Genomic DNA, 13818 nt, shown 5'->3' with positions numbered 1-13818 from the left:
GATCTGAGAAATATCTTCGAAGCAATGAGAAAATCACATGAAAGTGAATCCAGAGAAATGTACTTTCGGGTCACCTCGGGGAAATTCCTCGGGTATCTGGTAACAAAAAGGGGCATTGAGGTAGATCCAGCCAAGATTCAGGCCATAGTAGAAATGCCGTCCCCGAAGAATTTGAAAGAAGTACAAAAACTCAATGGATCCAACAGTTGGGCAGATTTATTGCCCGATCCTCGGACAAATGCAAACATTTCTTCAACATTCTCAAAAAAGGGAGCAAGTTCGAATGGACTGTCGAATGCGAGGAAGCATTCCAAAAAATCAAAGAACATTTAGCTTCAATTCCGATCCTGCAGAAGCCAGATCCGGATGAGGTTTTGGCATTATACATAGCAGAAAGAGAAGAGCAGTCAGCGCAGTGTTGGTCAAAACCAACACGAAGATAGAAACCTATATATACGTCAGCAAGACCCTCAATTCTGCGGAAAGGAACTATACAAAGATCGAACAGCTATCCTCGCATTGGTATGGGCTACTCAAAAGCTGAGACATACTTCCTAACTCATTCGTCAGAGTCCCATGCAAAGCACCATTGGAGGCAGTCCTCAAAAGAACGGGAAAAGGGGCGAATAGCCAAATGGAACACCCATCTGGACCAATTCAACATCATTCACGAGATTCAACATTCTAGAAAGTCCCAAGTTCTGGGGATTTCTTGGCAGACCTCCCCCTTTACAACGACGAAGAGATTAAGGGAATGCCAGAAGCCGAGGAAGAAAATAAGGATCCAATGGATATCCTCGAACCCGGGAGTCAAAGACAATGGGAAGTCTTCGTCGACAGATCCAAAAATAAGGAAGGAGCAGGAATAGGCATTGTCATCACCACCCCAACCGGAGAAAGGATTATACAGGCACTCAGGTTAGAATTCAAAGAACACACCAACAACATCGTCGAATACGAGGCTGTCGTACATGCCCTCCGTATAATAATAGAGATGGGGGTAACCGATGTAAGGATGACAAGTGATTCACAGCTTGTCATACGACAAATAGGGCTCGAGTATAATGTGTACGATGACACCCTCTCAGCTTACATGGCCTTGGTCCAAACATTGGCATCGCAAATCCCGAACATCAGGTTCCGACACTTATGCAGAAGGGACCTCAGGCACGCGGATGCCCTAGCATATATATCATCCATACTGAAGGATAAAAATGTCGAAGCTATTAAAATAGGAAGGGTATACGATCCTTCGATTGCATCCCAATTCTCATTCGCTACCAATCAAGATACAGTAGAAGAAAATATCGAAGACCAGATAGGAGAAGACATCCACAACGATTTTGACGAAGAAGATATCCTGTCAAGAGCAAATCAAGACGAAGACTTCAGCAACGAAGATGATTGGAGAGTAATGATCCATGCATTTCTCGAAAAGGGAAGCTTACCTACGGATCATAAACAAGCTAGGAAAATACTCTCCAAAGCAGGAAGATATGATCTTCGGGATGGGGTACTGTACAAAAAATCCTTCCTCGGACCGTTACTACGTTGCCTGTCTCGGAAAGAGGGGCATCGAATCCTAAACGACATCCATTATGGTGACGCAGGGAATCATAGCGGCATGAGATCACTAGCTGACAAAGCAAAAACGCAAGGATATTACTGGCCGACAATGATACAAGATGCTGCGAGAATGTCCCGACGGTGTGAAGAATGTCAGCGCTTCGCCAAAAAGATCCACGCGCCAGCAACGATGTTAAACTCCGTCGATAGCCCATGGCCATTTGCAAAATGGGGCGTAGACATCGTCGGGCCTTTCGTCGAAGGATCAGGGAAAAGACGATTTTTGATAGTAGCCACGGACTACTTCAGTAAATGGGTGGAGGCTAAGGCCTTGGCCAGGATCAGAGACGCGGATGTGTTTACTTTCATATTCCAGAACATCATTTGCAGATTCGGTATACCCGCTGAAATTGTGTCTGATAATGGCAAGCAATTACAGGGGAAAAATATAGACATGCTCTTCGATACTTTCAAAATAAGAAAGAACAAGTCCACCCCCATATACCCTCAAAGCAACGGACAAGCGGAAGCTACCAACAAGACCCTCGCCCTTATACTCAAAAAACAATTAGACGAGCATAAGGGAAGATGGTGCGAACAACTGCACAATGTGTTATGGGCATACAGGACAACACGAAGATCCGCCACCGGGGAATCCCCGTTTCTTCTAACTTATGGAGCTGAAGCAGTCATCCCTACGGAAATCCTCATGCCAACCACGAAGACCGAAGCTTGGGAGAAAAACCTCACAACAGATATGATGTTAGAAAGGTTGGACGACTTGGAAGGAAGAAGGGAAGCAACATTACAAAAGATGGAAAATTATCAACGAAGACTAGCAAGGGAGTACAACAAAAAGGTAAAGCTTCGGAATTTTGTAGAGGGGCAGTATGTGTTGAGAACAATCCCACGGTATCAGCAAGAAAAGAAATGGGGAAAATTAGCACCTACGTGGGGAGAACCTTTTATAATACACGACGTTGCGGGTAACGGTTCCTACTACCTTCGTAATCTAAAAGGCGAGGTCCTCCGACATCCTTGGAATGCTAAGTGGCTCAAACCATACTTCCCATAGGAGCAACGCAGACTTGAATCTGTTTGGAGTGTACCAGAAGAAGAAGGGAGCCTGACCGCTCCACATGTTTCTATCTCTGGAAGAGGAATTGCAGGCCTCAAACTATCAATCAAACAAGATTTCAAATTATCAAGTCAACGGAAACTATCGACAATATTGGGGAAAGTAGTTAATCTACATTCTCTCAGGGCTCCCCCATCAGTATCCATAAGTGTAAGACCAGGGGGAAGGCACCCAGCAGAAAGAGATACCCAACCAATCTTAAGGCAACGGGTCGACGGAATGGGTATGTAAATATTTTAACCCCATATCCTAGAACGTTTCCTCGGCCCCCACCGTCTGGGAATCCTCTGGCCCAGGATTCTCCAGCGGGGTGACAGGTCTCAAGACGATCACGAAGGTACCTTCCTTCAATATCGCACCCAAACACTTAAAAAACTTTGTTTTGTTTTTTTCACAAATGCTTAAAATAAAAACAAACCAACATTGCAGGTATATCAAGAAAAGGATCCATTTCATAAAGGATGATTACAAAAAGTGAAAGGCCAATTCAAGGAAGGATACACATCAAAAAATATTCCTTTTACATGATATTAGCAAAAAATATTCTTGTTACATGATTACAAAAAGGGAAGGATAATGATGCCGCGGTCTCTACAAAATGCTGCGGTCTCTACCTAGATGATGCCACCCCATCGACAGGATTGTTCCGAAGACTTGAAGGGACGCTCCCACCAGAAGAGGGTCCCGAGGATCCAGGCAAGGCAGAAGGAACGGGACGACGAGGATAGTTCTTCACGAGACCATGCTCGTTCTTTAGGCCAAGTTCTATCCTCTCCAGCATCTTGTTCGTCTCCTCAGCCAATTGACAACGAGCCTTGTGCTTAATAACTGTTGTCCACTGTTGGGCTTGGGATAATAACGAAGATAGCCGATTCACTTCTCTAGAAGCAGCACCAACGGCCTCCTCGCGGGTTGCCGCTAAATTCTTGAAATGATTGGTCTGTTCTTCCTGCTGCGCTAAGGAAGATTGAGCCTTTTCAAGTTTTTCATTTGTGACGCGAAGGTGTCCCTCGAGCTCTGAAAAAGACAACACCACGGAGTTAGCGCAGAAAAAACATAGTCACACTCGATGAAATAGGGTTATACCTTCGACACAAGCCGAAGCCTCTTCATACTCATTAACAACCGCATCTCGCGCTTCATCAAGATGTTCATATTCCGCGGATAATTTCTTATAGTCTAGTTGAAGGTTGGTGAGAGTAAATTCACAGGCATCTAATTCTACCTGCTTCATCGAATCCATGTGACGAAGGTGGTCGACCTCTTTATTTATCTCTGATACCCCTTTGCTAAGTCTGTACATACACACTTCAAGATTCCTCTCAGACTCAGCCTGACGAGCTACGTCGGCACGGGACGCGGCAAGAGCATTGCTGAGAGCGCAGACTTCGGCACGGGCATCATCTCTTTCTCTGACAAGACAGATCATACTATCCTTAACTCCTGGAAGAGGAATGGATCGAGCCTTCTGTAATTCTTCTTCCAGCAGCTGAATCCTAGACTCCAGCAAGTAAGTACGCTCACGGGATTCCCGCAGACTATCACGTGTCCACAGCAGTATGCCATTAAATAAAGCACGATCATGGTTGTACAGATTTTGCATGTCGACCATATGAACATGCCTTGCGCGCCATACCTCAGCCCGAGCATCCCATTTCTTGGCTTCATTCTTAATTTTCTCAACAAGATCTTTAATACGAGATTTTTGCCGTGCTCTTTCGTTTCAAAGCCATATCAGCTCGGGGAAGCCACCCACTGGAGATAGGGTGGGGAGACTCAGACAGAACAACTAAGAAATAGAGGAATGACGACACACTGCGAGGGAAAAAGAACCAAACCTGTGAAAGCTGAAACTTGGCCGCGAGTTTGCTCTAACTCAGCGCGAATAACAACACGCTCTGAACGAAGACCGGCCTCTGCTTCACCCAGCTTTTCTTTCTCCTTGAGGCTTTTCTTCAGCTCTTCTATTTCCACCTCAGCCGCAGATAATTCCTTTTCTCTGTGACGAAGCTTAGCCTCGAGCTTCAGAGATTTCGCTTTGAAGAACTGATACAACACGTGGTTACAATGCTCACTCCTCATCATCTACACATCAAGACGACAAACATTATTTCACCGAAGAATTCGATCGTCACGAAGAAGTATGTACGAAAATTTACCTCCAAGACACGCTGCTGCGGAAAGCCATATTGATACCCGTCGACTATGGCCATCATATCTGCAACGGAAGTAGGAGGCTTCGACACAAGGGTAGCTTCGGGAACACTCAAATTTTTTCCCCAGGCTTCAGACACCCGCGCCTTGGAAGACATTCCATCATGCGACGGGTATACGCAGTAGATTCCTTTTCCCCAGCAACAACAGGGGCGGGATGAGGGACAAATAGAAGATTCTTTTCCTTGAACCAATCCATTATGGCGTCCTCACCCTCAGACGTCGGCGACTGTGGAAGATCACCAGCAGGCGCATCAATGATCGACTTCCCCTTCTCTGACACGGCCCCTTCAGCACAAATGTCAGCACCTACATGCGCAACATGCTCCCCGCGCCACCATCTTCAACAGTAGCGTCTCCATTACCATCACCACCGAGAACATCCCAATTATCATTGGGGGAAAGTAAAGAGAAGTCCTCAGGAAAATCGAGGACATCGTCAAACAACTCCCCTGTGGAGTACATCCGATCAAAAGAAAATTCTTGAGAGGTGGGAAGGGTATCCGCGACATCACCAGCAGGGGCAGAAATGTCACCCATAACACCGTCATCAACCACCACGGCTTTGTTTCTCCCTTCATCACCATCATGACCCACGAAGACCTCTTCTTCGACATTGATAGGGGAAGTACCAGTACGTTCCTCCCCATCTGTAATCTCCTCATCCTCAGAAAACCCTTCGTTCACTGGACTAGTAACTTCTTCATGGGCCTCAGCCTCGCCCATCACAATGGTAGAAGACTGCTTCGGATTAATCTTTTTCTTCTTCAACACCTGAAAACCAACACACCACAAAAAGAATTATTTTTCCCGAACAGTTGAATTTCTAAAAAAGGAGAAGCGCAGCTAGAATCCGCGTACCTGAGCAGTTGAGGTACTCTTTGGTGGAAGTATAGCACCAGAACCTTCCTCCTCGTCTCCCTCTACGACGTCAAGGGCATAAGGAAAATTCATACCCGCAAAGTTCAAACGCCAGGGACAGAAATCCCCATAACGAGCAGGAGGAGACTCGCGTGGCTTGCTACTCTCGGTAGGCCGCCAACCGCGGGGACCAGGAATCCAACCGTAAGCCCATGGACCAACTATTTCGATAACGGTAGCGTGCCACTCGTAGTCATGGTCGCGCTTGATCCTCTCGCGCGCTGGGAAAAGTTTTCGATGACTAGACCCCTCCGTGCCAGAAACATACTTCAGCTTGGCATCGCTGACCTCATTTAACAGACGAATCTCGCCCCGAGGAGCAGCGAGATTCCGAAGGCTGACACTCCACGGCTTGCGGTTCCTACTATTGACGTAATCACCGAAGGAGTTATTGAAATTCTCAGGAGTATACCATTCCTTCTCCGTGGGATCGGGAACGTAGCAAGTCATTGACGTCTCCGCCTTACTCCGCAGATAGCACTCCTTCAGGGCGCGGAGATAATTCCCCGATAGTTGGGATACAGAACGGCTGTGAGTATTGGTGGAAGAGCCTTCACGACTAGCAAGCACGTCATAGTAGAAGGAATCACCTGATTTGTATAACGGCAGCATAAGACCAGCTTCGGACGCTCCAACCGTCGTCAACAAATGAAATTCATCGAACTCATACTTTGAGATAAGCTCATAAGTAATATCATCCTCAGGGGCATAGAAACGAACCTCGAAGGCTTGAAGCTCATGCTTTTCCTTGAATATTTCGAGATCAATATGCTTGAAGGTTACTTTTTTCTTACTAACCGAAACACTGCGTATCAAGGGGGCAGCCTCATCCTCCTCGGCGGGGCCGGATGAACTAATGAACGCTTCGGAAGCTTTTCTCTTCACAGGAGGATTCTTTGAAGATTCAGCCCTCGGAACTACACCCTTCGTATTCTTCCCTTTAAAAGTTGGAGGGGACGACAGATGATGCTCGGGCACTACAGAACGTAGAGGAGGAACATCAAAAGCAACAACACGAGGCGGAGCCTGCATACTCCTAATATCATCACGAGGACGAGACGCTGCGCGATCGAAGACTCTTCGAGACCCAGAAGAATTTGTCGAAGGAATCTCTTCCCTAGAAGACGAGGCCTTCGCTCCAGACGAAACTCGACTTCGACGAGTCTTGAGACTCTCTACGCGGAGGAGATCTCGATAGGCCAGAACCAGGAGTCTGATAAGGAAGCCGCAGACGGTCAGACATGGATGCGAAAAGATTAAAATCATGAACAAGTTACACACAAATTCAAAAGCATTACCAAATATCAAAAAACCATATCAATAGCAATCCACACACGATAACGCAGAAACCCTAAAATTAGTATACATGCTCAAAATTCCATAAAATTCACACCCTGAAAAACTCAAATACAAGCAAAACAGTGGCCTCCTTGATTTAAGATGAAGAACAGGGGAAAACAAGTATGCAAGCATTAAAAGAAGTTCTTCATCACAAACAAGGAACAACAGTAGCAGAGAATTTACAAATCAACACAGCGTAAAACAGTGGAAACAAAGAAAAGAAAAACTTACCAGCAAAAACAGCAGCAAAAGAAACAAACAGTGGAAGAAGGCGTGATTAATGCTAAGGTGGAGAGAATTTAAGGTCACAGGTACAATGAAGACTGACAGAGAATTTAAGGGCTGAAAAACAAAGAATGAAAACTGAGAGAATGTTTAGGAAGAATGAAATTAATTTTCTTTCTCTCCTTAATATACCCGAAAGAAAGAGAAGGAAATTAATGGAGGAATGGGAAACGTGCTCGTTACATAAGCAGTTAATGCACGAATAAAAGACGTGCCCGAGTATCTAGGAGAAGTTATTAGGAGTGAGAAGAATATGCGACAATGGTTTTTCTTCAAGGCACCCATTAGACATTCAAGCCCGAAGAAAAGGGGCAAATTGTGTACACATATATCTCACTATCAGACACGTGTATATAAAAAGATACGTGGAAAGCATGCAGGCCAAGACATCAAAACATGATGCGCTGCGAAACACCGAATAAACACCGAGGAGTTACTTTATCTCTTCCCCAAAAGAAGCTAAGATCAACGGTGGAGAGAAAGTTAGCTGACACGGACGTGACAGGGGCAGAAGACACTTGTCTGACACGAGCAGACCTCTCAACTACCCGCATTAAACACTCTGAGCAGTGTACGTGTCGATCAACCTGTGGAACGAGCGAGGATGTATCTGCGGGATCAAGGGGCAAACGCAGACCTCTGCGTGATAGACGCAAGAACACAAGAAGATAAGGTTCCAACGGCCTTCAGAGATGGGTCCCACATTCTAACCTTATAAATACCCCTTCTCCACCAAGAGGAAGGGGGATCAAAAAATCAGAAAAAAAAGGAGAGAGAGACTTTGAGTGTAAGTAAATCTTTTAGAATAAAAAAGATATGTAAACCAAAGTCATTCGACTACTCTTGTAACCGTGAGGAAGATAGTGAAACAACATATCCCGTGGATGTAGGCCTTAGTGCTGAACCACGTAAACCTCGGTCTTGTTTACATTTCAGCACATTATATTTGCCTAACCCCATGGATCTTTATTTATATGCATTGTTTTCTTTGTTTTTACCTATATCCCGTGTGAAAACGCCCCGCACGGAGTTGTTAGACGAGGCTGTGATAAACCCAAAGGTTTTGAGCCGAGGAATCAACACTCAGACATCATCATCACAAATCACTCTATATTACGATGACTGGTTGTGAGCATTCTTCGTGATTTGAGTGTTCACAACAACCTAACTAAAGAGTTAGGTTTACACTGCAGTGTGGGAACAATTTATGTTAATGAAGAGCGGCATAGGTGGATGGCAGTTTCAGAGGAATGATGATCAAAGTAGTAGTTGTAAGATCAGTGAGAAATAATAACGATGTTCTCCGAGGATCATCCATTACTGAAGAAGAAATTTCTTAGACAAAAATTTCTAAAATCTAAAGAAGACGAACAAGGCGGCTGCTCAAAATATGTGTTACACTAGTGTAAAATGCAAGTTAAACCACTGGCAATACAAGAGGTAATATCATCAAAAACGACTGTGATCATCAGTTGTAATATATTAGTGGTTTTTTCCAAAACGACAGTGTCTCACAGAAGTTGATATCTTTAAAAATACTACTTTTGCTGACAGTCAATTGATAACACTGGCATTAACAGTGGTTTCTAAAGTTTTAAATTAGAAAATATAAAATTTAATCGCCTGTTTCCAGAAGTAGTTTATATGGGATGGATAATTTTTAAAAGTCTGATTCGTATGAATCCCAGTCTGACTAGGCTTTCATCTGACTGGCCTGAAATTTGAAATTTATTACAATTTATAAAATCTGATTCACATTTCTGACTGGCATAAAATTTGAAATTCACTAAACTGAACTTTAATAGATGCTCATTTGAAACATTCACCATTCAATCCAAATTCAAAATATGTTTACAACAGTAACTCGGTTTATATTAATCGAGTTAATAGTTAGGTCAAAAACCACGAAAAGTTTTACATGGGTACTGAATTCACACCATTCTAAGTTATAATTATACTTGAGCATTCTGAACTCCAAAAAATATAAAGAAACTTCTTTCTATTTCAGTAAGTATTGGTCCAATTCACCTGTGTGCATTTAGGCTGCTGCTGATAAACACCTGCAGGAGGTCCTACCATTTCAACAGCTCCATCCATGGTTTGAGACTGCTGAAGCAGAGGGTGAACATGTGCTCCTCCCATTGTCCGTGTTGGGTGATATATCCCAGCAAAGGCTGGATGCCCAGTTTGAGATGGAGTAAATGCTATGTGTTGTCCCTGAGGCAGGTTGTAGAAAGAACCAACCCGTATTCCAGAAATCTCTCTCCCTGGTGCAGGAACCCAGACAGCTGCACCACCTTCACTCTGCAAAAACAAGTGCAACTAAGTTATACAACAGCAGATCTGAAGGTCACTGACCAAAGTAATAGAAGATGTAAAGCTTTCACAAATAATGAAATAAATGAATGAAAATGTTAATTACCAGTTAAAGGACCAGAAAGTAAGAAACTACATGGACATCTTTCTTTTCTTTGTTGGAACAAGTATACACAGACTCAAAAAATAACTTTAATCAAGGTAGCAGAATGAAATCATATAAACAAGTATAAGTGCTGCAAGCATTCAGTCGAGAGATATTACCTAATCTCCATCCAATACTCGTCGTCATCTAAAGATGTTGAAGAAAGAAGGTTGATTCATGGATGCAACAAACACATACGGATCTTCATAAGCATTCACCTTTAGGCCGGATCTCTTGGGAGATTCTAATACAAGATGCCAATTCTTTCTAGTCTCATCAGCGCAATAAAAGACTTAGGAAGCTTGAGAAGCATGGATTAAGGGTTCGTCAACTTCTTTAGAGCTTCTCTTAAACATTTAGAAGTTGACGAACCTCGAGTTTGTCTCTGCATCCACATATGATCCAGTTGTTTTGTCTTCGACCCGGACCCAATCACAGAGAAATACAACTTCTGTGAAATCTTCATAATCGAGTTCAAGTATCTTTTTCACAATGCCAAAGTAAGAAGTATCATCTCCCACCAAGTTGGTATCTTTGGCGCTTGCTCTGAAGCTGGTGAAGGCATCCATGGTCACTTCACTATTTTGTATAGTCATATATTGCTCTGCCTCTGCTGTATAAAACAGATAACCATTCACCGAATACGCTCTATAGGAAACTGTCTTGAAGGAAGGGCCAAGTACGAGCCTATGAAAATCTGTCATGGGAGTGCCTAGAAGTTGATCTCTTAACCAGGGAATGTAATCCTGACGCTTGCTCCTTGATCTTCGGTTAAAAGTATTACTGTATGCCTTGTATTTCCTGTGAAACAATAAAGACAATTATACATGACAGGGTTACTTCACACTATACAAATTATATGGTCAAAATGGTGTAAAGAAATTTTTCAGAGACAAAGTTAAGGATTCTACTTACTCTTCCCATTCAGTATTTTCTTCTGAATGTCTCAATACCCAAAGAAGAACTTGTTGATGCTGTAAGGAAGTTAATTGGTATGGTTTTCCTTGTGAATTAGGCGGTTCTGGACCTTCGTAAACCTCACCGTGCAATGTTATCTTTCCATGACACTTATAATACTTTTGCTTACCATCAGGAATGAACTCCATCCAATGGCGCGCTCCTTCATCGACCTCATATTGTGCAGTTATTGACCCTTCAATATAGTTTTTGTTCCGACCATAAACCTTGTAGGTTCTCATCATCCTGCACGTGCAATTAGTAACACAATTATATATATGTAAGGTATATATAAGTTCATAAAGTAATAAAGAAACTGAAAGTATCAACAATTAAAGAAGTATACCTCTCAAAAGGGTACATCCACCTAAATTGAACTGGTCCCAATGTTAGTGCCTCTTCGGCCAAATGTACGACAAGATGAGTCATTGTAACAAAAAAAGCCGGTGGGAAGTACATCTAAAACACACATAAAGACTCCACAACACGTTCGTGCATTAGACGAAGCGCTTCACGATCAATAACCTTAGAACAAAGAACTTTGTAAAACAATGACAATTGACGTATTGCCTCACGCAAAAGCTTATGATCTTTGAAACAATACATTATAAAAATTGGCATCAAACCCTGCATAAGCATGTGGTAGTCGTGGGACTTCAAACACTTAAATTGTAACTCTTTCATATCCACTTTCTTTTTCCAGTTTCCACTATAACCAATAGGAACTTTCGGTTTGCTAAAAGTTTTACAGACTAGTTCTCTTTCATTTTTAGGCAAGCAATAAGGAGCTGGGGGGCGTTCTACTTTACCATTTGTTTCCGTCAACCACAAGTCAGGTTTTAAGTTCAGCAGTTCCAAATCCTTGCGCGTTGGATCCCCATCCTTAGACTTGTCCTTGTGGTTCATGAAAGTCCCAAACATGTTCTCTGCAAATTTCTTTTCTACATGCATCACATCCACATTATGACGAAGTTGCAGAAACTAAAGTTAAGATTAACTAAGTTAGCAAAACTTATAAATAACAAGAACATAATGATTAAAGTTAGCAAATTCCGGAAAATAACCACATATTCACTTACCTTCCAATATGGCAGATTGTATAGAATTGATCTCTTCGAATACGGAGAATCAACTAGTGACCGCTTTACCATCTTCCCAAATTCCTTGTTTGCTGTTGCTGTCCTATCAAACAATTCAACGCCACTCAAACGAATTGGTGCACCCCTATCTTCCTTAAATCCATTAAACTTGTCGGTTTCACGTCTGTAAGGGTGAGACCGATCTCTTAAAAATCTTCTATGACCCATGTATGCAAACTTATTACCCCATTTCAGCCTCAGAGCCTCAGTATCTTCACCACATGCCGGACAACCAAATTTTCCAGATGTTCGCAGACCAGACATATACGCATAAGCCGGATAGTCATGTATACACCACATTAAAATTGCTTTCATTGTAAAGGAAGTCTTTGTGTGCGCATCATACGTTAGGTTTCCTTTTAACCATAACTCAATTAACTCATCAATTAAGGGCTGCAAATAAACATCAATGTTGCCATTGGGACCACTTGGACCAGGAATAAGTAGTGCTAACAGTGTAAAATCTTTTGACGTGCATACTGATGGGGGAAGGTTAAAAGGAAAAACCATTACGGGCCAAGTACTGTGTGTAGTCATCATTCCAAAAGGATTAAAACCAGCAGTGGCTAGTCCTAGACGCACATTACGTTTCTCAGCAGCAAACTCAGGCCACTTCCTATCAATTTACTTCCAAGAAGAAGAATCCACATGATGTCGCATGTGTGTAATACTTTCTTCAACATTAGAGTGATAGTACATCTGCTCAGCAATCCATGGAGTACCATACCAACGCTGTAACCTTTCAGTAATTGGGAAAAACCTTAGTTTCTTCACTGGCACTTTTCTAGCATTTGGATCACTTCCTTCAGGAGGTACTTGACATCTACTTGCATGACATTTAGGACACTCTTCATAATCAGCATACTCCTTTCAATAAAGTATGCAATCATTAGAGCAAGCATGGATAATATCGACCGGCAAGTTAAATGGCTTGAGCATACCCTTAGCTTTAGCACATGTAGATGGTAACGTGTTCCCTTCCGGTAAAATAGTTTTCATAAATTTTAATAATTCTGTAAAAAAAACATTGGAACACTGATACCTTGCTTTCAAACTAAGCAGCTCAATCACTGTCGACAGTTTTGTATGTTCACCACCACAATCTGGATACAGGGGTTGTAATGCATCCAACATCCTATTTCTGAAATCGGCATCGACACCATCTTCAACACTAGCACCAGCACCACCTTCTACATTAGCACCAGAACCATCTTCAACATTAGCATTTGAACCATCTTCATCAATAGCACCATTTTCATGGTTACCAAGCTCAGTGCGACCTAGTGTGTCTAAGAACAAGTCAACCATTCTCGGAAAATAAGCTTCACTCACAACATTATTAGCGGGTAACGCGGAAGCTCTAACAGTGGAATTATTCTCACGAGGTTTCTCACCATGATGGATCCACGTTTGGTATGTCACATCGAACCCATGATCAAGAATATCCCCATGTATTTCATCAAGAGTTTTTGGACGACTATTATAATTCTGACATTTCATGCAAGGACAATGAAATTGATTTATATCTTCCCCAAGACTGTCAGCTGTAAATTGAATGAAAGATTTAACACCTTCAATAAACCTTGGTGAACCCTTACGTGCAGTGAACCATTCTTTACAAGGAGGATTTATACGACGTCCTGACATCTACAAATAAATGACAAAAGCAATCAGTTCTATTACTGTAATTGATCAAGATAGTAAGAAAAGGACATAAAGCAGAACCCAGTGACATATATAAATACAAATTCTAGTCAGATTATTTAATTTGAAAGAACCCCCATATTTAAGAAACA

The 13818-nt window shown here is 42.5% G+C and overlaps 1 protein-coding gene across 1 annotated transcript; it reads right to left on the bottom strand.

The window, feature by feature from the left end:
- Positions 1 to 11342: 11342 nt before the first annotated feature.
- Positions 11343 to 13522, bottom strand: LOC113327516. Its single transcript, XM_026574704.1, has 4 exons — positions 13049 to 13522; positions 12720 to 12889; positions 11963 to 12638; positions 11343 to 11864 (listed from the first exon to the last, which is right to left on the bottom strand). Exons 1-4 carry the CDS (start codon positions 13520 to 13522, stop codon positions 11343 to 11345), a joined length of 1842 nt encoding a protein of 613 aa, XP_026430489.1.
- Between the last annotated feature and the right edge of the window lie 296 nt (positions 13523 to 13818).

The sequence above is a fragment of the Papaver somniferum genome, unplaced genomic scaffold (genome assembly GCF_003573695.1).
Source record: "Papaver somniferum cultivar HN1 unplaced genomic scaffold, ASM357369v1 unplaced-scaffold_102, whole genome shotgun sequence".
Lineage (NCBI taxonomy): Eukaryota > Viridiplantae > Streptophyta > Magnoliopsida > Ranunculales > Papaveraceae > Papaver > Papaver somniferum.
This window is presented reverse-complemented; position numbering and strand designations above follow the sequence as displayed.

What these genes read in the sequence shown, in the direction of transcription:
- LOC113327516 (XM_026574704.1), bottom strand. Translation starts at nt 13,522, where the DNA reads ATGAAATGTCAGAATTATAATAGTCGTCCAAAAACTCTTGATGAAATA. An exon ending in CAAGGTATCAGTGTTCCAAT is followed by an intron (nt 12,890 to 13,048) that starts GTTTTTTTTACA and finishes CTTTATTGAAAG; the next exon opens with GAGTATGCTGATTATGAAGA. An exon ending in ACAATCTGCCATATTGGAAG is followed by an intron (nt 11,865 to 11,962) that starts GTAAGTGAATAT and finishes TCTTAACTTTAG; the next exon opens with TTTCTGCAACTTCGTCATAA.